This window comes from Nansenia antarctica, assembly GCF_963989245.1.
Source record: "Nansenia antarctica genome assembly, chromosome: 6".
Lineage (NCBI taxonomy): Eukaryota > Metazoa > Chordata > Actinopteri > Argentiniformes > Microstomatidae > Nansenia > Nansenia antarctica.
The window spans coordinates 62,925,740-62,953,148 of record NC_137676.1 but is presented as its reverse complement, the minus strand read 5'-3'; the positions used below and the strand labels follow the sequence as shown (position 1 = coordinate 62,953,148).

The 27,409-nt window shown below is 45.9% G+C and overlaps 1 protein-coding gene across 1 annotated transcript in view; it reads left to right on the top strand.

The window, feature by feature from the left end:
- Positions 1-5,516: 5,516 nt before the first annotated feature.
- Positions 5,517-27,409, top strand: part of tbc1d9 (TBC1 domain family, member 9 (with GRAM domain)) — a gene marked incomplete at both ends in the record, with an annotated part of 28,663 nt that continues 6,770 nt past the window's right edge. Inside the window, 13 exons of the mRNA XM_080533191.1 lie at positions 5,517-5,637; positions 10,587-10,697; positions 13,569-13,687; positions 14,692-14,920; positions 15,743-15,819; positions 16,053-16,237; positions 17,720-17,927; positions 18,779-18,985; positions 20,465-20,632; positions 21,503-21,653; positions 24,830-25,044; positions 25,305-25,422; positions 27,046-27,331. Of these exons, the coding sequence (XP_080389317.1) occupies positions 5,517-5,637; positions 10,587-10,697; positions 13,569-13,687; positions 14,692-14,920; positions 15,743-15,819; positions 16,053-16,237; positions 17,720-17,927; positions 18,779-18,985; positions 20,465-20,632; positions 21,503-21,653; positions 24,830-25,044; positions 25,305-25,422; positions 27,046-27,331 (2,195 nt within the window). The remainder of the gene's footprint in view (positions 5,638-10,586; positions 10,698-13,568; positions 13,688-14,691; positions 14,921-15,742; positions 15,820-16,052; positions 16,238-17,719; positions 17,928-18,778; positions 18,986-20,464; positions 20,633-21,502; positions 21,654-24,829; positions 25,045-25,304; positions 25,423-27,045; positions 27,332-27,409) is intronic.

Here is a 27,409-nt window from a genome sequence, read left to right as displayed (position 1 = left end):
TCTATGAAGTGTGTGTGTGTGTGTGAGAGTGTGTGTGTGTGTGTGTGTGTGTGTGTGTGTGTGTGTGCGTGCGTGCGTGCGTGAGTGCGTGCGTGAGTGTGAGTGTGAGTGTGAGTGTGAGTGTGAGTGTTTTTGTGCGCGTGAGTGTGTGTGTTTGCGTGCGTGAGTGTGTGTCTTTGCGCGCGTGAGTATGTGTCTTTGCGCGCATGAGTGTGTGTGTGTGCGTGCGTGAGTGTGTGTGTGCATCCATGTATGTGTGTGTGCCAGTGACGTTGGTGCAGGCAGCGCTGTCTGCTGTCTGAGCAGCAGGGGGAGGCAGGGCTGCTATAATTAGTCCCTGGAGCGTCAGGAACCTCATCCACTTACACTGTGAATGTAAGCCCTAATACATGTAGCCTATTAACTAAACATGAACTTCAGTTAAAGATGTTTCTAAAAACATCAAACCTCATTAATATTCAAGTATAGACCTCGGTCAACTAATATCAACACTCATATTTTGTTTTGCAGAAAGGGTTCAGCTTCGGTAAGTTTAAGAATCATTACCCAGTCAGCTAAATGGCATATATTAACTTCACCTCAACAGAGCCGAGAACCTGTCTAGATGTGGCTCAGTTGGTAGAGAGCATGGTGCTGACAACCTTATGGTTGTGGGTTTGATTCCCGCTGGGACCATATACTGACAATATGCACTCACTGCAGAGTGAGTCGCTTTGGATAAAAGCGTCAGCTAAATGGCATGCACATTGAGGGGTGGGAGGTGCTATCCCCCAAATAATATGTGTGTCTGTGTGTGTATATATATTAAGAATGTCCATGATAGTGTTCTCTACATGCGTTCTGGGAGGTGCTGTTATTGTTTGGAAGTATGAAGTATATCATGCCAGAGAATCTGGTCCTGCTGAGGCTGTGTGATGAGGAAGTTGGAGGAGTCATAACTAGTGTCTAGAGGCCGTCACATGAATACAGTTGCATGATTGTCTCTGGGTTTACAAGAAAAAAGACTGCTTCACGGACTGACCTCTCGGATGGATTAACACATTTGAAGTTACATATCGAAAAACACTGAATCTTTGTGCTTCATAAGATCAATCTATCAACAGAAGATCTCTAGGGTCACTTACTGCACATAACTATACCTATTATTAGGTTCCGAAATAGTCACACGCTGTGCAGTTGCTGTACAGACACACACAAACACACACACACACACAAAGTGTTTTTTTTCACTGATTTTTTGCTGGATAAGTGATTCAAACTGGTCATTATGTTATCAAATTGGTAACAGAATTACTACAATGAAAGTTAACGGCCCAAAGTAAGAAGTATAGGTAGAAACCTACCAAATACTTAGTAGTAGTAGTGTTTTTACTGATATTGGTTTATTTTATTTTGAATTAATAGGTGATTTAAACTCAGTTACCAACTCAGTACAGAATGACCTAGTGTAAATCTGAGACAAATTAGGACTAGATGGGGTGTCTGTGTCTTCTGTACATGTAGGCCTACTTGTATTTTATTTTTTCAAAATCTGTTTTCACATTTCTAGGATATGTCTTTGTGCAGATGGTTGTGAGCATCCACAGATCATCAAGCAGATTCATGTGATCCCATGAAAGGGTTTGTTTCTCATAACAGGGTATCTTTTGTAACTTCCTAGTCTGGCGGTTTGTGTCATTTGCCATTTGTATTTCAGTTGTATTTAAAAAGAATAAGCCTGAGGAAAACATCTGAAGAAAAAAAACCTTGGTCTGAAAAAATAGGGACATACCAGACCTTGAGGTGATTCAGCCTATGGGCTGTATTCAATCAAACCCGCAGTGCAGAGATTATATAGCACAATAGCATACAGTATGACACTGGCACTCAGATGCTTTACCACAGTAAACAGATAGTGAAATAAGTTGTTTATATAATCTCTAGCAGCCTCTTAGCTGCTGCAGTTGCTAACTTTTATAAAGTGGCAGTTTGAGACTTTATGTGACTTTTAGGGAAATTTGTCAAAGCGCATCACAAAAACTACAGTTGTCAGTTAAGGTTATTTGTGGTTTCAGACATTAGAGGGGTAGTGGGATTAGAGTGGAGAGTGAATTGGTCTGGTGATCAGAGGTCCGAAATCTGAAATCCCACCTGGGAATACCACCACTAGTGAGCCCTTGAGTAAGGCACTTAGCCCTAAATTACTCCAGGGACAATGTCCCTGTAATCTCTAATTGTAAGTCGCTTTAGATAAAAGTGTCTGCTAAATGGGTAAAATGTAAAAATTAGAGCAGTTTTCATCTAAATAATCCTTTCCTGTCATAGACCCATACTAAGTGTTCGACTGTCCTCCAAAACAACACAAGCATTCAGTTGTGATTACCTGGACCAAGATTAATCTTAAACCAATGGAGTTGCAATGAGACCAACCCAACACAATTTAAATGTATTTTTATTTATTTTACAATGTATAGTTTATAGATCTTGATGTCTGTGTTTATGCCTGTGACAGGGGAAGGAAAGGACACATTTTTATAGAATGGGAACTATAACGCTCTGCTTCTGTTATTTTAATAAAGGGAAGACGGCTGCATCCAGAATGGAGATGTGATACATGGATTCAAATAGTATTTGACATAATTTCAGACAAATACTGAACTTGGCTAGAGTTTGACTGAGTTTGAGTGAGATTGGGGACCAATGGAACGGTCATACAAATGCAAACCTTGGCCGTTTGGCACTCCAGACAGGCCCAAGCAAAACACTCAAAGTTATTCAAATGTATTTCAGGCACTTTTTCGACTGGTCTGATGAGATTCCGAGGCATGGTTATGGAACAAGGCTTCCTATGGAGAGCTGCTTTTAGCTCTTGCTTCCAGGCGAGGACTGGGACCGAGGAGAAGGCCCTCTAGCCAAGCAGAAAGCAGCTCTTCAGGACCAACTCAACCAAGAAGGAAGCTTAACGCGACGGGGAAGAGCCTGAGAGGCATAAAAATCCCCAATCCCCAGATGACTCGCTGCCAAAACCAGAAAACAATCCAACTCATTGTCAAGAGAACTTGTGTCACCACAGGAACTGAGTGTCAAAAAGTTTTGTTGATGAGAAACAGAGGAGGGAAAGAAATACATTACAGGGACTTTTTCAACTGTGTGTAGAGGATATATTCAAGAAATGAGAACAGTGTAAGTAGTGTCTAAGAGAAAAAGGATATTTTTTCATCTTTGATTTTTCTGTATGGTGGTCCCTCTGTTGTTTTGATATGAGAGGATCAGTGTGACACACACACACACACACACACACACACACACACACACACACAGAGACAGACGGATGCACACACACACACACACACACACACACACACACACACACACACACACACACACACACACACACACACACACACACACACACACACACACACACACACACACACACACACACACACACACACACACACACACACACACACACACACACACACACACACACACACACACACACACACACACACACACACACACACACACACACACACACACACACACACACACACACACACACACACACACACACACACACACACACACACACACACACACACACACACACACACACACACACACACACACACACACACACACACACACACACACACACACACACACACACACACACACAGTGTATATCTATGTCTGTGGGTGAAACTGTCTCCAGTGTATAGACTGTATAACACTGTCTGACACATGCCCCCCTACCTGTGGTTATGGTTGAGCAGATGGAGGGGAAGACAAAGCACACATCTTTGAACTTCTGCCTCCTAAGTCCAAACCACACGAAAACAACACATACACCTACACCGTTGACGCCTCTGCAGCTCTGAAACCCAATGTGGTCTCTCGAAGGGAAAGCATATCAAAGACCTCAAGTCATGGTCCCAGTTGTGAAACCTGAAGCGCAGGCAGTTAAACAGCTCAGCGCTAGCCCACGCAGAATAAACAGCACTGCTGTCTAAGTATAGACCTACCCACTGATCTATAGGCCTGTACCATAGCTCACCACATACAGCTGATACAGTTACATGGTGGAATAGTCATCTCTTTCCATCTCAATAAACCCCTATAGTATGTTAGCACTGACATTTTGTTGACACTGTACTGGTGGTAGGATTTTGTGTTTCTCTGTTTTGTGTTTCTCTGTTTTGTGTTTCTCAGTTTAAGGAACTGATGCATTTACTCATTTGAAACTGACACTGGATTTGTTTGCGTCCCATCCTTACGAATACTCGTCTGACTAACTTGGAATTTTAGGCTACTAATGTGCCCCAGTTTCAGGTTTCTGACATTTGAAAAAAGGCTTTGAAAGTTTAAAAGAAATCCCCTGTATCAAGAAAGTTGGTAGAGTAGGCTACAGTATGACGCTGTTCATGAATCATTTCAACCATGATTAGAAAATGAAAATACAAACTACAAACTGGTTTATTTGTACAAATCAAATGAAGTATAGATGAAGCAGATTGATTATATTGGGTATCAACATTTCTAAACTATTTGGCACCAGATAGTAGGCTATGTTTACGCAAATACAGCCCGAGGCCAAATATTAAGAAAAGGCATTTAAAATGTATTCATAACCATGTTCCTAGCCTAGGTTATTAAACATATTATTCTACCATGTCAAACACTTTCATTCATACTTTCTCTGACACCTTTATCATGCATCCATCCACCTCCCACAAAGGTGACGTAAGGATGTGGCCAGTCCATGACGCGCGTTGTTGATACTGTACTGCGCGTCTGTGCGGCAGCGGCGCTAGAGAGAGAGAGAGATAGACTATAGGTTGTATTGAATAATTGTTCGATTTGGAAGCCAGCAGCATTTATATTATGGTGTTTAGAAAACAACGAAGAGACAACAACATGCGCGGTGACACTGATCATTTGTTGTCGGACCATCGCTCGTGTTGATAACAGTCGGTCGTTCAACGAGTTAAGCGTCGGCGACAGGCAGAGAATCGCACCTGAACAACAAAGACCGAACTGAACCGTCTCTCTCTCTCTCCTCCATCCTTGCGAACCTGCAGACATCGGTTCTAAGATTCGGTTGTTCTGCTTTTAAACACTAGTGTTTTTTAATGCCACTGGTGTTCCTCCTATTCGAGGTCTGCAGAATGAGTCGGTTACCATTTGTGGCATAGGCTAATCGACGTGCACGGCTGGAATCTGATCACCTCGGTGCCCGCGGCCGTGCGTGGAAGTTTGCGGCACCGATCTGAGCTCGAACCTTCAGTTCAGTTCGCGTGTCTTAATCCACTACGCTTGGTGATCATCGAATAGTGTCTTTGTCCTATCTGGGTTTTAGCGGAGACAGAAGACCGTTGTCGTACTATTCACCCCACCGAGTTGGCCTTTTTAGATGATCTTTTAGGATTTTTTGGGGACGGACACAATCAGCAATTCCAGTTCAACAGACAGACAGGCGCCTGCACCGTGAATCAGCTGGATTGGATGTGCTTTTAACGAACCAAACGGGGAAGATGTGGGTCAACCCCGAAGAGGTGCTTTCAGCCGGAGCTCTGTGGATAACCGAGCGGGCGAACCCTTATTTCATCCTCCAGAAACGGAAGGGCCACGGGGACGGAGGAGGAGGGCTAGCCGGTGAGCGAGAACAGATGCCCGCATATTATGTCTGAGAATCATGAAACGGTTTTACTCTGTGATACACGCAAGGCCATATGATTGTCCCTGGCCACTCTCCGTTGATTGACATTATGTATGCGCACAGATTGTGAGCTTAGAATGATAAGGTTCTATCTCCATTTTTGTTAAAATTGATTTTTTTGGGGGGGGGGTGGTGGGGTGGTGTGTAAGAGAGGGACAGGTGTCAATGACCAGGGTTAGGTAGGTTAGGCGACAGTGGTCGTCTGTATGGCATGAATGAATAGAGACACGTGACCCCGATACTACACAAATGCAGGTGCATGTTTGAATGGGTCCATGTCTGGTTGAACACGGTGGCATGGTATGGTAACGCGCAATAGTGTCATCTTCATGTTGGTGTGAATTGTATGTAGAATACTGGCATTATTTTTGTGTTCATTTCATTTACCCATAGGCCTATAGGGTGTACTGTACACTGAATTCCCCATTTCTTAATAATAATAATAATAATTATTATTATATATATATTATATTCACCAAATGTAGTCGACTATATTGATCAGCATCCCTAACGTTAGACAACTGTTTGTCCATTATAGATTTATAGAAAAGATCATTATTGATTATGTGCTTTAGTTCCTTCAGTAATGACATTATGAAGCCGGCCTACGTAGTCCTAGCTCCCCATACAGAGAAGACTGACTCTGGCACTTGGGAGCACTAACAGTTCCAATCAATACAACTGAGTGTTAGTGATACAGCAGCACACACACACGCGCACACACACACACACACACACACACACACACACACACACACACACACACACACACACACACACACACACACACAAGCACAGGCACACACACACACAGGCACACACAAACACACAGAGCTTAAAATGGCTGGTGATACGGGCATACTCCGACTAATGTCTGGATGCCACAGAGACACATGACAGAGAGAGTCACACTTATTCATGCTGAATCATCTCTGGTGTCCTTCCTCTCTCCTCCTTTTCCTCCTTCCTCGTTCACTCCACCCTAGATAGGCAACAACAGGAGGTCCACATCGCAGAGAATTAGTGGCTGAGGACACTGATGCCATGTATCTCTCTCTCTGGCTGTCTGTCTGTCTCTCTTTCGCTCTCTTTATCTCTCTCTGTCTGTCTCTGTTTTGTTCTCTCTCTCAACATTTCTCTCTCTCTCTCTCTTTCTCTCTCTCTCTCTCACTCTCTCTCTCTCTCACTCTCTCTCTCTCTCTCTCTCTCTCACTCTCTCTCTCTCTCTTTCTCTATCTCTCTCTCAGGACACTGTAGTCTCATTCAGTCTGACCTGGATTCAGTCTACTTGCCAATGTTTAATTTATCATTACAACCATGACAATCGGAACAACCTCCCATCATTGGGAATGGCGCTTCCTTAATTCTTAAGAACAGATACAATAAGACTGTGTGTTAAGAGAAATGGGTCAGTTAGAAAGTCAATGATAGACTACGTTCTGTTGAGGCTAGAGTCCCTGTTGAGGCTAGAGTCCGTCCAAACCTTGGACTGATCAGGGGTTCAATCCCTGTTCTCCTGCGTGGAAGACCTGCGCATTAGCCCGGTTATGTTCAGAGAGCTAGCGCATAGTTGAGGTTACTGAATCCGGGAGCGTTCTCTGGTACATCTGTCATTTAAACCAGCTCTCACAGTGGATGTGGAACTAGGCAGTGTTTTCCTTCCCCTGCTGAGCGACGTGTGTCTCAGTGTCAACCAGTGTCAGTGTCTCTCCTCGCTGTCAGCCAGCGCAGTACCGTCTTGGACCAGGAGGGGACCAGGCCCAAATTCTCATATCAGTGCATTGGCCCAGGAGCAAAAAGGCAACCTTTAATTGTAGTTCTCTTTAATTACTAAACTGAAAGTTAGCTCCAAAAACGATTGCCAGGCCAGTAACTGAAAATGAGACCCTAAAACGACTCAGATTCTCAGCCTTTTGTTTCTGTCTGAGAAGCCTGACTGTAGCAACACAAAGCGTGTAGTGGTGTGGCTGGGGATGATGTCATTGTTATGTAAATGCTGAGCGGACCGGCGGTGTGCCAGTTGGCGCTGAGAGGAGAGGGAGCAGCGAGCCTGGCCGTGCTGGTCCTGCCCGCGTCAGGGGTGTGTTCGCTGTTCACGCTCCGAAACATAAAAAAAACCTAAATGTCATTTACAGGGGCAGCGCTCTTTGAGGTACCAGTTGTGGTGTTGCAGTTCCTCTAAATCAGACCGAGGTCATCAGACTTAAAAAAATCAGTTTGTGAAATGTCGGATGACGGCACATTGACCAATGACATTGTAGGGTCAGCATGGGTCAAGAAGTCATGTTCCAATGTTTCACAATTTCATAACTCAACAAAATTGTATATATACATGTCCTAGATACTTGGCCTAGACTTCACCTGTTCTCTGTCTCTACCCATTTAACCTTTGTCCTTAACCCCCTCACTACCCAATCACCTCCTGCTTTAGCGCCTGTCTTATCCAGCCGCTCTGTCTACTGACAAGGAAACACTGAACTTCTGAGCTGTTGGTTACAGGGGAAGACGGACAAAGTCGACATGTATGGCCTTTCATCAAAGCCTGGATCAGGTTCCTGTTATCTGAAACATTATTGATCTTACGTCTGGGGGGGGGGGCAATGGGGTTCGCTGTCAGAGCTAGGGGAGATAAAATAGGCCCAACAACAGTGACTTTACCAAACGCATGATGCAGAGGGAAAGAATAGAAACGGATGCGAACATTTATTTAGTTTCCCCCCACTCTAACAAAAAAGGTTACAAAAAGAAAAACTACCCAGCCGAACGGAGAATGCAGCTTTTCTAGTGACAATAGAAGGCCCTGATTCTGACCTTGCTTCTCAGTCTAGGCCTATAACAACACAAAGCATCATGTGACCAGTTCTCCACCGCTGTAGCTGTACTGTATGAACTCACAGTGGTTTTTCCACCCTTCCTCCCTCCCCCTCCCTCCCACAACAAAGGAAGCATTTCTCATCACATCACTGCAGCTAAATTTCCGTACATCTTGTTTTTCTTTAGTTCTGTAGGCTATCCGCTTTCAGCCCTTTGTATGTGTGTGTGTGTCTCTGTCTCTGTCTGTGTCTGTGTCTGTGTGTGTCTGTGTGTGTCTGTCTGTGTCTGTGTGTGTCTGTGTGTGTCTGTGTGTGTGTCTGTCAAAGTAGAGGAAAACATAAAGGGACATGGTCACATGGACAACAGTGTGGTTTCTCTTGAGTTCCCAATATGGATTAAAGGGGTAAATTCAGGTCATAGGTCTTCCCTCATCTAACTCATACACATGCACCACATGCCTCATGTTCACTCGCTGTGTTGTATCATGTTAGGGGATAATTCTCTTGAGGAGAAAGATCTTGGATAAAAACAAAGTCTACTTATGATGTTTATTGTTATAGGGATAGATTACATTATTATTTTAAAAGCCTGTATTATGGCATCGGGGCAAGTATCCAAGATTCTTGAACTGAAGACTAAATATCTTGAACACTCATCGTGGCTCTCCCCATACTACTTCTTCACTGGTCTCTTCTGTTGTACATAACACCTCCAACTTCCTGTGTTAAACCTCAGCAAACTAAGACGACTCCATACAGGACCGACAGGTTTAACCTTGCCACAAAGTATGAAACTCAACAAGGCTTCTTTTGTTTTTGCGGCCCCAGCAATGTGTTTGTCAGAAGAAAGGCAACACTATATCCTTGTATTCGTCAGCCTAAGGTGACACCAGCTATTACAGATGCACCATTCCGTTACTGACCATCGGCATTGGGCCGATATTAGCCAGGGTTCGGGAATCGGAGACGACCGATTTAATGCCATTTATGAAACAAACTGTCGTAAACAACTTGCCAGACACGTGCAGCGTCGCCTGACTGACCTGGAATTACTTCAAACTTGAGACAGACACTAGTAAAACTGCTTGTTGTGAAATATGCAAAGTGAGTGAGGCCAGAAAAAAAGTATGTGCCCACTTTTGGTTAAAAAACGTCACTCCGCTTGCGTAGGTGAGGAGACGTCGCTTTCTTTCGGCTGTCATCATGCGGGTGTAACGGCAGTCCATTATCTGTCCATCCCTCTCTCCGTGCTTCGTTCATTCAATTAGAGGAGAGAGTCGTCCTCTCTCCCAGGTGACTTTAGCCTCACCTTCGCTCCTGATCGATTGGTTACACAGAGGAAACCTGATCTGTACTCCGTCTCACTTCCCCCCAACACAGCACTGAGTCAGGGATGAAAGCCACAGCTGCTGTTTATCAGGCCGAAATTCAAGTCAATCTTTATTATACCGTAGGGACGTTTGGTTGGCAGGCTGGATGGCTACACCCAGGACGACAGCACACACACACACGCACGCACGCACACACAATACCGAACGTGGATACATCCACCAACACCACAGCTCCTGCCCATCAGGCCAAAATGTATCACCTCCCTTTCTCAGACAACGAGGAGTGTAGATGAAGTGAGATGAAACGTTCACAGCGTTGCAGAAATGCGCTGTGTTGACCTGACGTGACTACACAGTAGACACGCATGCCTGTTCTACACAGCACCTGTCTACGCAAACGTCCTGGAACGTTCTACCCTCCTGACTAGCCCTCAGGATTCTCTTCCTCGTAGCTGATCAAGTTTCAAGTGTATTGTTACATCTCTTTCAAGTTCACTCAAGTTTATACAAGAGTAAAATTCTTAGGTTTCAGTTCCTCGACATTGCAGGGACAAGAGAAATAATTGCCCTAGAGTCTGTTAGTTTACAGTTTTGTCTTGTATCCTTCAACGGCCATAGGTGCATTCCTCAATATTCACAATATCCCCAATGCTTTTGTTGTGTATGATCTGGTCATGATATTCCCAGGTGTTCCCGTCCTCTTTTCCGCCCTAACCACGGTATTCCCGGCCCTTCCCACAGGTCTGCTGGTGGGGACTCTGGATGTGGTCCTGGACTCCAGCGCACGCGTGGCTCCGTACAGGATCCTCTACCAGACGCCTGACTCCCTAGTCTACTGGCTCATCGCCCATGGTATGGACTGTAGATACTGTCACACACACACACACACACACACACACACACACACACACACACACACATGCACATACACATGTTGCCCACTGTATGTTTCCTGCATGATGTCCTCACATCCTGCTTATCCCCCTGTTGGCTTCCAAACCCCAGTCATGACATCATGCCCCAATGGTCTTAAAGGGGATGTCTGGGAAACAGACACCCGGAATCAATATTTTTGGCTCATTAGCTAAAGTAGCTTGGTTTGCCATTTCACGCTACATACACTGACCTCACTCGCACAGTGATGTTACATGTCCACAATCTGTCTATAACGTTTGCAATCTCTACCACCCTGTGCAGTTTCTCTATTGTAAATTATATATATATATATATAGAAAAAAAGCTTTCTAGCATTGTGACTGCCAATGGCCCGTGGCCCTGGCATAGATTAGTATGACTTGCGATGACTGATGGATAGATGATTCACTTACTTAGAGAAATGTATTTGTTGTAAGTTGCTTTGGATAAAGGCGTCTGCTAAATGCCAAAAATGCTAATGTAGATGTAACATGCCTGAATGTCCTCTATTAAGCTACTGAGCTTATGAAAAAGCCAATAGACTAGGCTACTAATAGCTGTCAACCCCCGATAAGATACTGTCTTACTGACTGAAAACCCAAATCATCCTTTCACGCCTTCAGCACCCCAGAGTGTCAGCTATACAATGTCATCTCTCCTGCATAGTGCTAATTTGACTCAACAACACAAGATCACAAATGCCTAAATTTAGACTGATGACACACACACACACGCACACACACACACACACACACACACACACACGCACACACACACAAAGGATGGCGAAATGGAAGATGATTTATTATTCTCTACAAGATGGTGTAGTAATTGGAGATGTCACAGCGTCAGAAACACAGCGGTAATGAGGACCAGGGTCTGGTTCTCATAGACTCCGAAATCCATCTCTCCGCTCACTGAAGCATCACACAATGGAACTCAGCAGTCTGTAGCTTAATCCAGGGGTTAAAGGAGGGATGTCAGAGAGGGTAGATTAGGTGTGTGTGTGTGTGTGTGTCTGTCTGTCTGTGTGTGTGTGTGTGTGTGTGTGTGTGTGTGTGTGTGTGTGTGTGTGTGTGTGGGTGTTAGCTTTGTCCTCCTATATTGACAGAGGAAAGAATAAGATAAGAATACTGAGGGTTTGAAGAGCCTCTGCTTCTCAGAAATGGAAGCCCAGAGAGAGGACTCAGGATGGCTGCCCTTTGAAATGGCAACCGCTCCCTCCCCTCCCTGTCCTCTATCCTCACACACACACTCACACACACACACACACACACACACACACAGTGATAGATCAGTCTGCCAGCAGCAGACCACTCTAATGCAGGGAAAACATGTTCCACGCCGGGCTATCTGCCGGGGAGAATGATGGAGGATGAGCAGCACTCACAGTAGCTACATTAGAGCACACTGCGCTGTGGTTTCTGTGCTTGCAGGCTCTGCCCCCCCCCCCCCCCCCCTTCCCTTCTCAGATTCCACTCATGCTACGGCTATTTGCTAAGTAGCTCGAGCTCTATCTATATCAACATGGCTCTGAACGTAGCTTTACCTGGAGAAGCTATGCATTGTATTATTTTCAAGCCACAAAGAATTAAATGCTATCCCAATGGATAGTGTTTTAATGGTTTGAATTTCATTTTTGGGGGGCTTGAAAATAACCCAATGCATCAACAGATATGTGTATTCCATCCCAGAGGATAGCTCATAGACACGTCGTTTGTTATCTTTTTTAAGGCTACAATATTGAACAATGTTTGTCTCTTATTCACAGTACTACGTCTGATGGCTAATTAGCCCATTAGCCTGCCGTAGCCCGTAGCCATAGAGATGTCTGGCAGTAAATTGTCCAGGCGGAGAGGAGACCGTGGGCAGGGTATAATGTTTGTGAGTTGTGGCTGTCTAGATTAGGTCTAATTGGCCGGCTGAAGAGCTTGTTACTGTCGTCTCTGTGCTCAGACTGCCTACGACTGAATCCTAAATCACATACTACTACCCTGCCTATGAGTGAATCCTAAATCCCACACTACTACCCTGTCTATGAGTGAATCCTAATTCACATACTACTACCCTGCCTATGAGTGAATCCTAAATCACACACTACTACCCTGCCTATGAGTGAATCCTAAATCACACACTACTACCCTGCCTATGAGTGAATCCTAAATCACACACTACTACCCTGCCTATGAGTGAATCCTAAATCACACACTACTACCCTGCCTATGAGTGAATCCTAAATCACACACTACTACCCTGCCTATGAGTGAAACCTAAATCACATACTACTAGCCTGAACTCCTGTTCTCCACCCAGCCACACTTGCACCAATCCAATGCTTTTAAATGGAGATAGAGAGATCGTACTTTATTGATCCCTAAGGGGAATTTCAGGTGTTACAGCAGCTCACACCACAAACAACAACAACAAAACCAAGTGACAATTGAATAATATGAGGGGGAGTGACAAAATGCACACCTCTGGGTGAAGATTAGTATGCCATATGAGTGAGCTTGGGAAGGGTATACAGTAATAGTATAGTATGATGCAATGTTCCTGGATGACATGAGGGAAGTAGAATCACTGGGACAGGAAGCAGTGAGTGTGTGACCTGCCCTCACCAGCTTGTCTTCTCTCTCTCCTCCCCTCTCTCCTGCCCTTCCTCTCTCCTCTCTCCCTCCTCCCCCCTCTCCCTCCCCCTCTCCTTTCTCCCTCCTCCCCTCTCTCCTTTCTCCCTCCTCCCCTCTCTCCCTCCTCCCCTCCCCCTCTCCCCTCTCTCCCTCCTCCCCTCTCTCCCTCCCCCTCTCCCAGGGACCTCTCGTAAGGAGATCACAGAACACTGGGAGTGGCTGGAGCAGAACCTCCTGCAGACTCTCTCCATCTTCGACAACGAGAACGACATCACCACCTTCGTCAAGGGCAAAGTTCAGGTGACTTCACGTGTGTGCGTCTGCGTGCATGTGTGTGTGTGTGCGTGTATGCGTGAGTATATGCATGGGGTGTTTGGAGAAATGGTTCACTTTGTTTTGGCTTTGGTCAGTGTTTTTGAAGATCATATTTTGACATATATCGTCAAAATATGTTATGGTATGTTATGAGAACTGAATGCTGAAGAATCCAGTGCTTTCCAAGCATGCAGTCAAACTGGTACAGTCAAGATGCCAACATAACCACTGCTGGAGGCAAATCTGCAGTAAGACACCCTGTTACTCCAGTAGCCCTAACACAAGGGCAGACAGCTGGCAGGACACACACACACACACACACACACACGCACACACACACACACAGACACAGACACACACACACACACACGCACACACACACAAACATTTTATGTTCAGCACATGGAGTTGCATTCGATGTATAATTAAAGTTTGATTGATTGATGATTTACAAGCACTCACACGCACGCGCACACACAGACATGCATGCAGGATTGTAGAACTACACACACACACACACACACACACACACACACACACACATACACCCTCTGGTTCATGTGAGTAATTGGTTTGGGTTTCTTACAGAATAAACAGATTAAGAGAACCAGACAGATGTGATTTACTGTCGGCCATTCCAGGAATAAAAGATTACCTCTGTCCTTTCTCTGATACATTCTCTCTATATTCTCTCTTCCTCTCTCCCTCTCTCCCTCTCTCTTTCTCTGTCTCTCCCTCTCTCTCCCTCTCCCACTCTTTGTCTCTCTCTGTCACTCTCTCTCCCTCTCCCTCTCCGTCTCTCTCAGCCTAACCCTAATTCAACTATTGCAGCTCTTATTATGGGTTGAGTGAAAGAAACATGAATCCCCATCTCTCACTTCTAGTCACTCTCTCCATCCCCCCCTCATACGACTAAAAACTAATTCTCTCTCTCTCTCTCTCTCTCTCGATCATCCCTTCTTCTTGTCTCTCCTTCCCCCTCATCGAAGGGCATCATCGCAGAGTACAACAAGAACCATGACGTCAAGGAGGACGACGACACGGACAAGTTCAAGGAGGCCATGGCCAAGTTCCGTAAGCTGTTTGGCATGCCGGAGGAGGAGAAGCTGGTCAACTACTACTCCTGCAGCTACTGGAAGGGCAAGGTGCCACGCCAGGGCTGGCTCTACCTCAGCATCAACCACCTCTGCTTCTACTCCTACATGCTGGGCAAAGAGGGTAAGGCCACACACACACACACTCGCAAACCCCCACACACGCATGCGCTCCCCCCTTCCGCACACACACACACACACACACACACACACACACACACACACACACACACACACACCACCTGACTATGTCTCTACTCCTACATGCTGTGCAAAGAGGGCAGGGACCGCTGGCACAAAGATGCACACGTGATCGTACACACGCATATATGCACTTATGCACGCACGCCCGCGCATGCCACAATAGATTACACCATCAACAAACACACCACCAAATATTAACTCTACTCAGATACACACCCAACATTTCTGAAACTCTCTTTGATTTCCCAGGAAAGGGCTTAATTATTATTATTCTAATCATAATTCGAGCAAAATGCCCCTGCAGAAGTTCCCTTCAAAAGTATAGAGATGTGTTCATATGTTCTATTAAACGTTGCAGTCTGCACTCTGCACTCCAAAACCCCCCTCTGAAGACCCAGAACTGGGGCACGTCTTTGAAGTCTTTTTGGGTTGCATTTTTAAGATAGTTTAAGATGTATATTTCAACTGGTCTCTCTCCCTCTCCCCATTCTTATCTCTCCCTTGCTTGCTTTCCGTCGCCTCTAATCTCACCCACTATTTGCCCTCCTCCGCCTGCTCCTGCTTCACTTTCCTCGCTATTTCCTTCTTTCACTCCCCCCCTCTCCTCCCCTCCTCCTCTTTCTGCCTTCACTCTTTCTTCTCCTTCCTCGTATTCTCCTTCTCAATCACCCTCTCTCTCTCTCTCCACCCCCATCTCTCCCCACGCCCTCTCCCCCTCCCACTCTTACCCCCCCCACCTCAGTCAAGCTGGTGAACCGCTGGGCTGACATCACCCAGTGTGAGAAAAGTGCCACCCTCCTTCTGCCTGACATGGTCAAGGTGAGCACTGACAACTGCCAAATAATTCCAGAACACTCACCACCTAGAGTGCCAAGTGTTTTATGTGGTGTTTGCCTACCAACAATACTTTGATTGGCTACAAAATGAAGCCTCGTCATTTATGCAAAACAAATCCGGAATGTGTAGGTTTTTACAATAAAGAGGTGTAGTTATAGTTCGTGCTCACTCTCCCGTCCTCCCAGAGTAGCTGAACTGAATGTGTCTGTCCGAAGGTGAGCACGCGGGACAGCGAGTACGTCTTTTCCGTCTTCCTCAACATCAACGAGACCTTCAAGCTGATGGAGCAGCTGGCCAACATCGCCATGCGCCAGCTGCTGGACAACAAGGGCTTCGAGCAGGACCGCTCGCTGCCCAAGCTCAAGAGGAAGTCCCCCAAGAAGGTGTCGGCGCTCAAGAGGTGAGGTTTGGGTTGGGTTTGGAGGAGGAAGTGTGTGTGTGTGTGTGTGTGTGTGTGTGTGTGTGTGTGTGTGTGTGTGGGGGGGGGGGCTTTGTTACTACGGCGCAGAAGAACCTGTCTACTCTCTGGAGGATTGGTCAGTGAGGCTTCCCTAAGTTTGTTGTGTATCGGGGGGAGTTTTGTGAATCAGTCCGTCAAATAACCTGTCCACTATCAAGAGTCGAGAGGAGTTTAATTGAGGTGAGGTTGATACCGTTGTTGAGGGGGGCCTGGTGCTAAACTCAAGTAGGCTGACCTGGTAGTGGAGGCCCAGTGGGGCGTCCACATCACAGGCTGGGTTGCTGTGGTTGATTATGATGCAGCCGTTAACGGCGATCTTTGGTGAAAAGGCCACATAATAGATAGATAGATAGATAGATAGGTAGATACTTTATTGATCCCTGAGAGGAAATTCAGGCGTTACAGCAGCTCAGACCACAAACCACAAAATAAAGTGATTAATCGTATAGTAGACTAAAATAAATAATACAAAAAGTCGAAAATAGAATAAAATAAAATAAAGATAGACCTAATAGACATCTGAAAACCTTATAATAGGATTTAACATCCTCCCACCTGACTCTGATCACACCAATCGAGCCAGCCAGAGGGGGAGTTGTTCAGCCTTATTGCGTAATGGCTACAGTCTATAAAACAAACAAGCTGTTGATATAGTATCCTCAGCCCTTAGAGAACTGGGGGGATATTTTCATTTTATTGAAGTAGACTGCTAGTGTCTCTTCGCATCAATATAGTTCAATGTACTCCGGAATACAATGTGGAATCGTAAAAAGCACCTTGAGACCAAGAATATGAATGCATGACCGCTCCATTTTAACCAGCAAATTGTATAGGGCGTCCATGTGAAGATACGGCTGAGAGGGCTGGGATCTGTGGCTGAGGGCAGTAGGTTTACAACCTCGGACAATGACGCAAGCTTAGGTGTCGCAAAGGTAATTACCTAGTAAAAGTCGGCCAGTAACGAGTTATGGATTACAACACTAAAAGTGTAGTTTGAAGCATAAAAATGTGGCTGTCGGCCAAGCTATTAAAAGAGCCACAAGGGATGCCAAGTTCAGTCCGCTCAGCAGCATTGTACCCCGGCCTGTTTTAGCTGCGCTGGACATATGCCTCCAACATTTATGTTTTCTACTTCTGAGAGAAATGCTTTTCCTCCGGTGATCTCAAGTAGCTGTTTAGATGACGGCCTTTTCTTCTCGCCATTATACGTTATGTTCTGATGTTTTCCATGCTCTAAAACTACACTGTAGTTTGTTGTAGTTGTCATAGAATATCTAAATATAGGATCAAAAGGCAGCCTGCTTCATTTCAAATTGCATAGGAAAAGGTAAACTGTCACTGTTCTAAACGGAACAAACATGTTCACCGACTGCTGTTGTCAACAACTATCTAACTTGCTGTTTTGTTGATTCCTGCCCTCAGGGACCTGGACGCCAGGGCTAAGAGCGAGCGCTACCGGGCGCTGTTCCGCCTGCCCAAGGACGAGAAGCTGGACGGGCACACGGACTGCACCCTGTGGACCCCCTTCAACAAGATGCACATCCTGGGCCAGATGTTCGTCTCCACCAACTACATCTGCTTCACCAGCAAGGAGGAGATCCTGTGCAGCCTCATCATCCCCCTCAGAGAGGTGGGGCTGTAGGGCTAGACTGGGGGGGCGGTGAGGGGACTACTGCTAGGGCACTTATTCTGTATTCTGTAGGGACGTGTGTGTGCATGCGTGCGTGTTTTTCATGCTCAAAGGGGCTTGCAGGGGAGGGAAAAAGAGCAGCAACACTCAGGTGGAGGGCTGTCGTTCCCAGTCTGCTTTAGTCTCACGCACGCACACACACACACACACACACACACACACACACACACACACACACACACACACACACACACACACACACACTTCGTCACGGTGCTCAGGAATCCTCCACTCTGCACTGATGTCACATCGTATCCTCGTCAGCCATCTTAAACTCAGACGCACGCACACATGCACACACGCACACACACACACGCACACACACATCCGCACGCGCACACACACACACACACACACACACACACACACACATTCACATGCACACAACCTCAATCACTGGTGGAGCAGACAGTGTGAAGTGCAAGTAGGTGCACATAGGGGCACCCTCGAGCTTGTGATGTTTGGTACCAGATGTATAAACCAGGGGGTTATGACAAATATTATATTACTCAATTGATCTACAAAAACATTGATAAACATAAATGACTATACATTTGGTATACTGTTATACATTTAATACTACCTAACACTTTTATTAGGAATAGAACTATAATGGTGTTGAATAGGAGATTAGAAATACTCGCATACATTTGTTTACTCTTACTCGCATAAGTTTGGTTGAAGTTTGGTTGAAACTGTGTGTGTGGTGTGTGTGTGATGTGTGTGTGTGGTGTGTGTGTGGTGTGCATGTGTGGTGTGTGTGTGTGGTGCGTGTGCGTGTGTCGGCCCAGGTGACCATCGTGGAGAAGGCGGACAGCTCCAACGTGCTGCCCAGACCACTGTCCATCAGCACCAAGAACAGGATGACCTTCCTGTTCGCCAACCTGAAGGACCGCGACTTCCTGGTCCAGAGGATCTCTGACTTCCTGCAGCAGACGACCTCCAAGATCTACCTGGAGAGAGAGACCACGGGCAGCCTCAACAGCTCAGATGACGAGGTGAGGGAGGGAGGGAGGGAGAGAGAGGGAGGGAGAGGGAGGGGGAGAGAGAGAGAGAGGGGGGGGGAGAGAGAGAGAGAGAGAAGCAGAGGAGAGAGAGAAGCAGAGGAGAGAGAGGAGAAGCACCTCTGGGCAATCTACATCAGTGGAGGCTGGTGGAGGTAGAAATCGGAGGAGGGCTCATTGTAATGCATGGAACGCCTCACGCCTGTTTGATACCGTTCCTCATTCCATTCCAATGCGTTACAATGAGCCCGTCCTCCAATTTCTACCTCCACCAGCCTCCCCTTACATCTTCGCTGATGTGATTTTAGCACCAGAACCAAACGCTCCTCTGTCCATCTTTGTCACACAGCTGTGCAGGGACATGCATCCAGTATATTCATACACTGACTATAACATAATCAGGGGTGCACATAACTGGTGCGCCAGTGCGCATGCGTCGCCAAAATGCATGCTGCGCGGCAGATCAGCCGCATGAAGGCGCTCTTGCGCACCAACAGCTCTTTTTTTTTTTTTTTTTTTATGTGGAAAAGTTGATTTCAGTGTTTACAGAACAGAGCAGTGCTTAAAGAGATGTCCGTTTATATCAGTGTGTTTAAAGAACAGACATTCAGTTAGTGCTTAAAGAGATGTCAGTTTATTTCAGTGTGTTTAAAGAACAGACATTCAGTTAGTGCTTAAAGAGATGTCAGTTGATTTCATTGTGTTTAAAGGAGTCGGACAGACTTTCATTCTTAAAGAGCAGTCATTTGATTTTGCATTTGTTTCTTTTGTTTTGCACACAATAATTTGGTCGTTCATCTTTATTTATGAATAAATGTCGTTTTGCTAATAATATATCCATGTATCCCTTTTTTATCCATCCTGTGGGACGGGTCGTGACTCGCGAGCTCGGGGAGCACCAAGCAGCATCCCTAGGTGCTCCTCTGAGCACTGGCCCCAAAAAGTTATGTGCACCCCTGAACATAATGTATACACTCACTAAACACCTTATTAGGAACTCCTGTACACCTTCTTGAATTGAGGCTGTTTTGAGAGTGAAGGCAGTGTACCCAGTGTGAGTATATAGTGTTCCTAATAAAGTGTACATCATTGGCATGTGTCTGGACCTTTCCTCCCCTGTGTGTGCCGGGTTGCAGGGTTGCAGGGTCGCAGGGTCCTCGACTCTCCTGCAGTCCCCACGACAGCTCTGTTGAAACTCTGTAACACACGCAGCATTCGTGGCTCGTCCTATGATCCTAAACCAGTTTTTCACTCACTCTCTTTCTCTCTCTTCCCCCCCACCTCTCTCTCTCTCTCTCCCCCACCACTCCTCTCTCTCCCGCCTACTCATCGCTCTCTCTTTCTTTCTTTCTTTCTTTCTTTCTTTCTTTCTTTCTTTCTGTCTCTCTCTTCCCCCCCACTCCTCCCACCTTCTCTCTCTCTCTCTCCCTCTCTCCCTCCCTCCCTCTCTCCCTCCCTCCCTCTCTCCTCCAGGTGTACTCTCAGGGCTCCCTCCTCTCCAGCAGTTCCCAGCGCAGCCTGGGCTCGGAGGGCGAGAGCGAGCGCCAGTTCAACCTCAACGACAACAGCGTGCCCACCGCCACGCAGGCCCTCATGACCATGTACCGCCGCCGCTCGCCCGAGGAGTTCAACCCCAAACTGGTACGCTCACACACGGTCAGACACGGTCATGTAAGGGTTACAGATACGGTCCTCAGATGTACTGAAAGGTACAATGTGGGTCTGAAGGGAAACACTGTTTGTGGAACTCGATGGACTGTAGAGCATGAACTTAAGTTTGTGTGTGTGTGTGTGTGTGTGTGTGTGTGAGTGTGTGTGTGTGTCCGTACAGTATATCAAGCTACAGGGAAGCACTAACTGTTTGCAACTCCTCTCAGATCCTCAAACCAGGCCAGGCTCCTCACTAACTCCCAAACACACACATGGGAGTCAGCCTCTACCTTGATAGGAAACAATGCTTGGCTTGCACTCTCTGTTCTGTTCCCTGCCTTCACCTCCATCAGGATGTCAGCAAAGTGATAAAGTTCAAAAGCTTGTACTGAGCTGCTGATGAAGTGTGTGTGTGTGTGTGTGTGTACGTGTGTGTACGTGTGTGTGTGTGTGCCTGTGTGCGTGTGTGTGTACGTGTGTGTGTGTGCATGTGTGCGTGTGGACCAGAGTTAATTGAAGTAAACAAACCCTAATGAAATTCCTCTTGCCTCTTCGAAAGGAAAATTGGAATAATAGTTTCTGTGCTTGTAATTTCATGCTCACTTTCCCTCTATTGATTGATTGATTGAAAACCTTTATTGTCCCCAATGGGGAAATTTTGTTGTCAAACAGCTCAGTTAGGGCAGAAAACATTCAGTACAGAAATATCACACACACTCTCACTTTCTTTTGTAACAGAAGAATCAGACTTTGTCACAATAAATATAGATGTTTGGTAATCTCTCTCTCTTTCTCTCTTTCTTTTTTATTGGCATGAAAGTCTCTTCAAATGTTTGTATTTCTCTGCCTCTCTGTCTTCAGGCGAAGGAGTTTCTGAAGGAGCAGGCGTGGAAGAACCACTTCACAGAGTACGGTCAGGGCGTGTGTATGTACCGCACAGAGAAGACCAAGGACCTGGTGCTGAAGGGAATCCCTGAAAATATGAGGGGAGAGATGTGGCTGCTATTCTCTGGTGAGAATACGCACGCACGCACACACACACATACACATACACACACACACACACACCTACCTATGTACCTACAGGGTTCCCACGGGTCCTAGAAATCCTTGAAAGTTTGTGAATTTGAGAAAAAGAAATCAAGGTCTTAAACGTTTTTGAAAATAGACATTGGAAGGTCATTGGAAGTGCTTGAATCCCTCCCCCCTCTCTCTCTCTCTCTCAAATTTTTTTTTATTCAAAAATGTTTTGGTTCTGTCTCAAACTATGCTGTGTTGGGTCCTTGAATTTGAGGGAATTGAGTCCTTGAAAAGTGCTTGAAAGGTGCTTGAAAGTCCTTGAAATGTGCTTGAATTTGATGTTTCAGAAGGTGTGGGAACACTGTACCTTTATGCCACCACCTTTATACTCACACTCCACATTCAACACGGGCCAGGACATGAAATGTACAGCAAAGCTGTCTGTTGGATGAGAAAATTCAATAGCCAATTATTATAAATGTTTTTTAGTTTTTTTGAATTTAACAACCTTAAGACAAAGATAAACAATTATAATAACAATAATTAGCCTGACTCCTGCACAGAACGAACATCCACCTTTTCCATGTATTCCATCAAAAATACAGCGAAATATTTTCCCCTGCATGTTATCTATATCTCACATGGTTGCGTGTAAGTTGCTATCCTATGTTGTTGCGTGTAGTGTAATTGTTCTTTAATGGTTTATTTTAATGGATTATTTGGTTGTAACTAAGGAAGCTAATAGACTTGGGGGCGGAGTGGGCGGGGAGGGGTTGAACGTCAGGAGAAGTGTTAGAAAATAATTTGCTACTTGCTCATACCATACTTACCAGTTCCTTCATGCTGCACACACACACACACACACACACACACACACACACACACACACACACACACACTCACACACTCCACACGCTCACACAGACACGTACAAGAGCGTGTAGCGAAACCCACAGATAGTATACTTACCACAGGTGAAAAACCTATGATGTAAAAACATGGACGTCATAGTTATCCTCAGAGATGTACTCAACAACAACTTTGCATCGTCCTCTGACCATTGTAGTTTATGCATTTATGCAGTTTGTGCACGCACACGCACACATTTGTTTGAGCAGTGAATAGTGTACTATTAAACTGAATTCTCAGTATCGACAGTCCCAATATTAGCTGGGCTTTTCTAAGTGCATTGGGGTTATGCAATGAAAAATAAACTAAAGCCTTCATTAAAAAATTCATTAGTTTGGCCTTGGCAGACCATTCCCATCTGGTGAAACAGCAGTGAACCTCTAGCTAAGCTTGCACTCTGCTCCACTTTCACTACCTACCGCATGCACACACGCACACGCACACGCACACTCACACTCACACTCACACTCACACTCACACTCACACTCACACTCACACTCACACTCACACTCACACGCACACACACACACTTAAGACCACACATAGAAAGTGTTTGTGTAGGAGTTGGTTTGGAGTTTAGAGATGCACTCTGTGGCCTTTGCGATGACATATTTCTATACCTAAGCCAGAAGAACTGTAAAAGTCACAGAAGAGCGTGTCAACATGCTTTCGCAATATGCTAAACAGCTCGGTGTGTGGACGCTTCTTTTCAGACTCAATCTGTAGTATGCAAAACAGTTTGGTTTATTTCAGCCCGCCTCCTATCTCGTCAACAGGCCTCGCCACACGACCGAGCTAACCGCTAGTGCTTATCTCTCCACCTGTGTAGTCTGTCTGTCTGTCTGTCTGTCTGTCTGTATATCTATCTATCTGTTCTAAACCGTTCCACTCCTTTATTGACTTATTGTACCTTCCATTGTTGTCAGTGATGTCCGGGAGTGTCCTTGTGTGCTGCACACACACCTGCACTTCCTGGAGGCATTAGAGTCTGTTAACGAGTTAGCTGTCTCTGTCGTGTGTGCCCACTAGCTGACATGGATAGAGAGTTGGAGTGCTGGTTCTCGGTCCCCTGTACTCTCGCTGTGGTAGGACACAGTCTGACTGTAGTACTTGTCTCCGTCGTGTGTGTTTGACTGAACCAGAAGAGTGTTTATTTTTTGTTGAGAGAGACTGGTTCAATAGGCTCTTCTTCCCCTGGGGGTTGCTGTACTCTATTTGAAAAGAACCCCACCCCCCCCACACTCTTTTGAATGGTTAAGCCCAATGCACACGGCGTGCGAATTTGTTGCACCGCCAAATTCGATTCCATTGTTTTGAATGAGACCCAATGAGACAATGCACACGGCGTGCGATGCGATATTGTCGCACGACAACATTCGATTCTCCATTCACATTCATTCATTCATTGGTGTGAATTGAGAATCGAATGTTGTCGTGCGACAAAATCGCAACGCCGTGTGCATTGGCCTTTAGGCCTGTGTTGCAATGGTGTGCCCATTAATGGCTGCCTACATTTAAATGTTTGGCATTTAGCAGGGGCCTTTATCCAAAGTGACTCACATAGACAAATGTATTTGTATTTGTTGTAAGTGAATCATCTCTCCATCAGTAATCATACAAAAGTAATCTATGCCAAAACTAGGGGCCATTGGCAGTTACAATGCTAGAAGAAGGAATAATTACTTTTCCCTTTTATTTTATTTTTTTTAATAATAATAATAATAATAATAATAATTATTATTATTATTATTTATAATAATATTTATAGGAGAGAAACCATATGGGGGGGGGGGGGGATAGAGGAGATGAGGAGGTCTTTAGGAGAGACAGTAAATCTTTAGCCTGAAGAGATGAAACAAAGTACACAATAATAAAAGAAAATACAGAAAGGTCCTCACTGTTAGGGAGTCTGCCTGAGGCAAGAAAGGAGAGAAGAACCATGTATTATGTATGACTGCGTGCTGCCTCCCACAGTTCACACAAATAGTGTCGAGTTTGAAATTGAACGCCGTCGTAATGGCGTGAGACCCCAGGTTGCCAGAGTGAATATAAACGAGAAACGTTATTCAGAATGGCATCGGATCCATTACAATTGTAGGACTTTGCTGTAAAACGTATTATTACGGTTCTAATAGCTTTTAACGTGGACTACTTTGACATGAAAAGAAAACTCGAACGACAAAAAAAAAACAGACACGTCCATAACGAGACGTACACCAGAGTGGTTTATTTAACGGTGGTTACTCCGTCTCTCCTCAGGGGCAATCAACGAGATGGCGACCCACCCGGGCTACTACGAGGACCTGGTGGAGAAGTCGATGGGGAAGTACAATCTGGCAACCGAGGAGATCGAGAGGGACCTGCACCGCTCGCTGCCCGAGCACCCGGCCTTCCAGAACGAGATGGGCATCGCCGCCCTGCGGAGGGTGCTCACCGCCTACGCCTTCAGAAACCCCAACATAGGCTACTGCCAGGTACACACGCACACACACACACACACACACACACACACACACACACACACACACACATTTATATATTGTCAGATGCACACACACACTCACAAACATACATTCTCAGAAACACGCACATAGATTCTCAGACACACACACACACACACACACACAGACATAATCAGACAGACAGACAGACAGACGCACGCACCGTGTGCCACTTCTATCTCTGTCCTGACTGCTCCTGGGAGTACCCTAATCTAGGTTCCCGTCCCCTCCAGGCGATGAACATCGTGACGTCAGTGCTGCTGCTGTACGCCAAGGAGGAGGAGGCCTTCTGGCTGCTGGTGGCGCTGTGTGAGAGGATGCTGCCTGACTACTACAACACCAGGGTCGTAGGTACGTGTGTCTGTGTGTCTGTGTGTGAGTGTGTGTGTGTGTGTGTGTGTGTGTGTGTGTGTGTGGAGCCAAACAGCACCAACCTACTCTGATCCAGCCGTCGCGTGTGAGCTAACTGTGTTTCACTCAATGAGGCATAGAACCTGGACAGAGTGATGGTTTCCTCCCGGAGTGTCGTGTCACACTGGAGATCAATAAGCTCCAGCTGCATGTTCGGTGGTGCTTTCTCATAATCATGAGAAAGGGCGCGTGACACAAGTTCCAGTGAATCTTCAATCTTGGCGTTGTCAGAGAAGCGTTGCGTAAACTTGCAAGCCTGACAGTATGTTTTGCAAGTCTGACAGTATGTACAGCCGCTGTATCTCACTGCGCTGGGTGGTGACACCTCCACAGAAGCCAGTGTCGGAAAAGGAATGAATGACATGTCTCTTAACTGCCTGGTGAACAACACCAGCTTGGCTCTGAATGCCTTCACGTGGTTGTACAGTTCATGCACAAACACATTTTCCCCCCTGTAGTTTTACGTTAATGTCTATGGCAAATGCAAAGTCGTGCAGCCATCATGCAGTTTGGGGAAAACCTAAAAGCTTTACCTACACTGTCCATAAACATGCCAATCTCCTCTCTCAAATCTCGCACCCGTTTAAATACTCTCCCTTGACTTAACCAGCAAACGTTTGAATGATAAAGTAAGTCACCATGCTCTGCGTCAGTGTCCTCTAACAGTTGAATGAATTTACAGTGATTGAGTCCTCTAGCTCTGACAAAGTTTACCAGTTTCACAACCACTCAAAGAACATGCTCCAGTCCAAGTACAGATTTACCCAGAGATTCTTGGTGGATAATGCAATGCAAGAAAGTTCCCTCAGAGTGCGGCGACACCTCTCTCACTATGTCCTGAATTCTCTTCAAAAGGCCCACGTTTTTGCCCGTAAGATTTGGAGAACCATCGGTAGTGACATTTACCAATTTATCCCATGACCAATTCTGTCGTTTGAGGCAAGCAGAAACGCTGTTGAATAAGTCTTGTCCCGTAGTAGTCCCTTTTCATGATTCCATGGAAAGAAATTCCTATGTAATTTCAAAGTTCTCGTTTATCCCTCTGATAAAGACAAACAGTTGTTGTGTAGTGTCCTTAATGTCCATACTGTAGTCCAGCGCAAGTGAAAAATACTTTGAAATCTGTCACTTTCCTCTCCAACTGGGAACTAAGATTCCACCCTCCGTGTAACTGATCTCCGTGACAGGCTAATGTTCTCAAAATGGGCTTCACTGTCCGGGGTGACCAGCTAAGCAGCCTCCACCATGCATTCCTTCACAAATTCGCCCTCTGAAAAAGGCTTGCTATGCTTTGTGATTCTGTGAGACAGCAGCATGTCACTCGACCTTAGTTGAGTTGGAACGGTGGATTGTCGAACGAATAATGTTCTGGCAGGCTTGTCAATTTGCAGCCAATGTGGCAACCCTCTTTTCTCTTTCTTGTGCAGATAGCAAGTTGCTAGCATAGTTAGCATGCTTACTGGAGAAGTGCCTGCTAATGTTGTGTTCTTTGAAGATGGCAACGCTCATCAAAGGAAAAGCTAATTTCCCCCCCCCCCCCCACCGCCTCTCTCCTCTCCACAGGAGCTCTGGTGGACCAGGGTGTGTTTGAGGAGCTGGCCAGGGAGTACGTGCCCCAGCTGTACGACTGCATGCAGGACCTGGGGGTGATCTCCACCATCTCCCTGTCCTGGTTCCTCACCGTGTTCCTCAGCGTCATGCCCTTCGAGAGTGCCGTGGTGGTGGTGGACTGCTTCTTCTACGAGGGCATCAAGGTCATCTTCCAGCTGGCGCTGTCCGTGCTGCACGCCAACATCCACCAGCTGCTCTGCTGCAAGGACGACGGGGAGGCTTTGACCGTGCTCGGCAGGTGGGCGGGCGAGTGTGTGTGTGTGTGTGTGTGTGTGTGTGTGTGTGTGTGTGTGTGTGTGTGTGTGTGAGAGTGTAT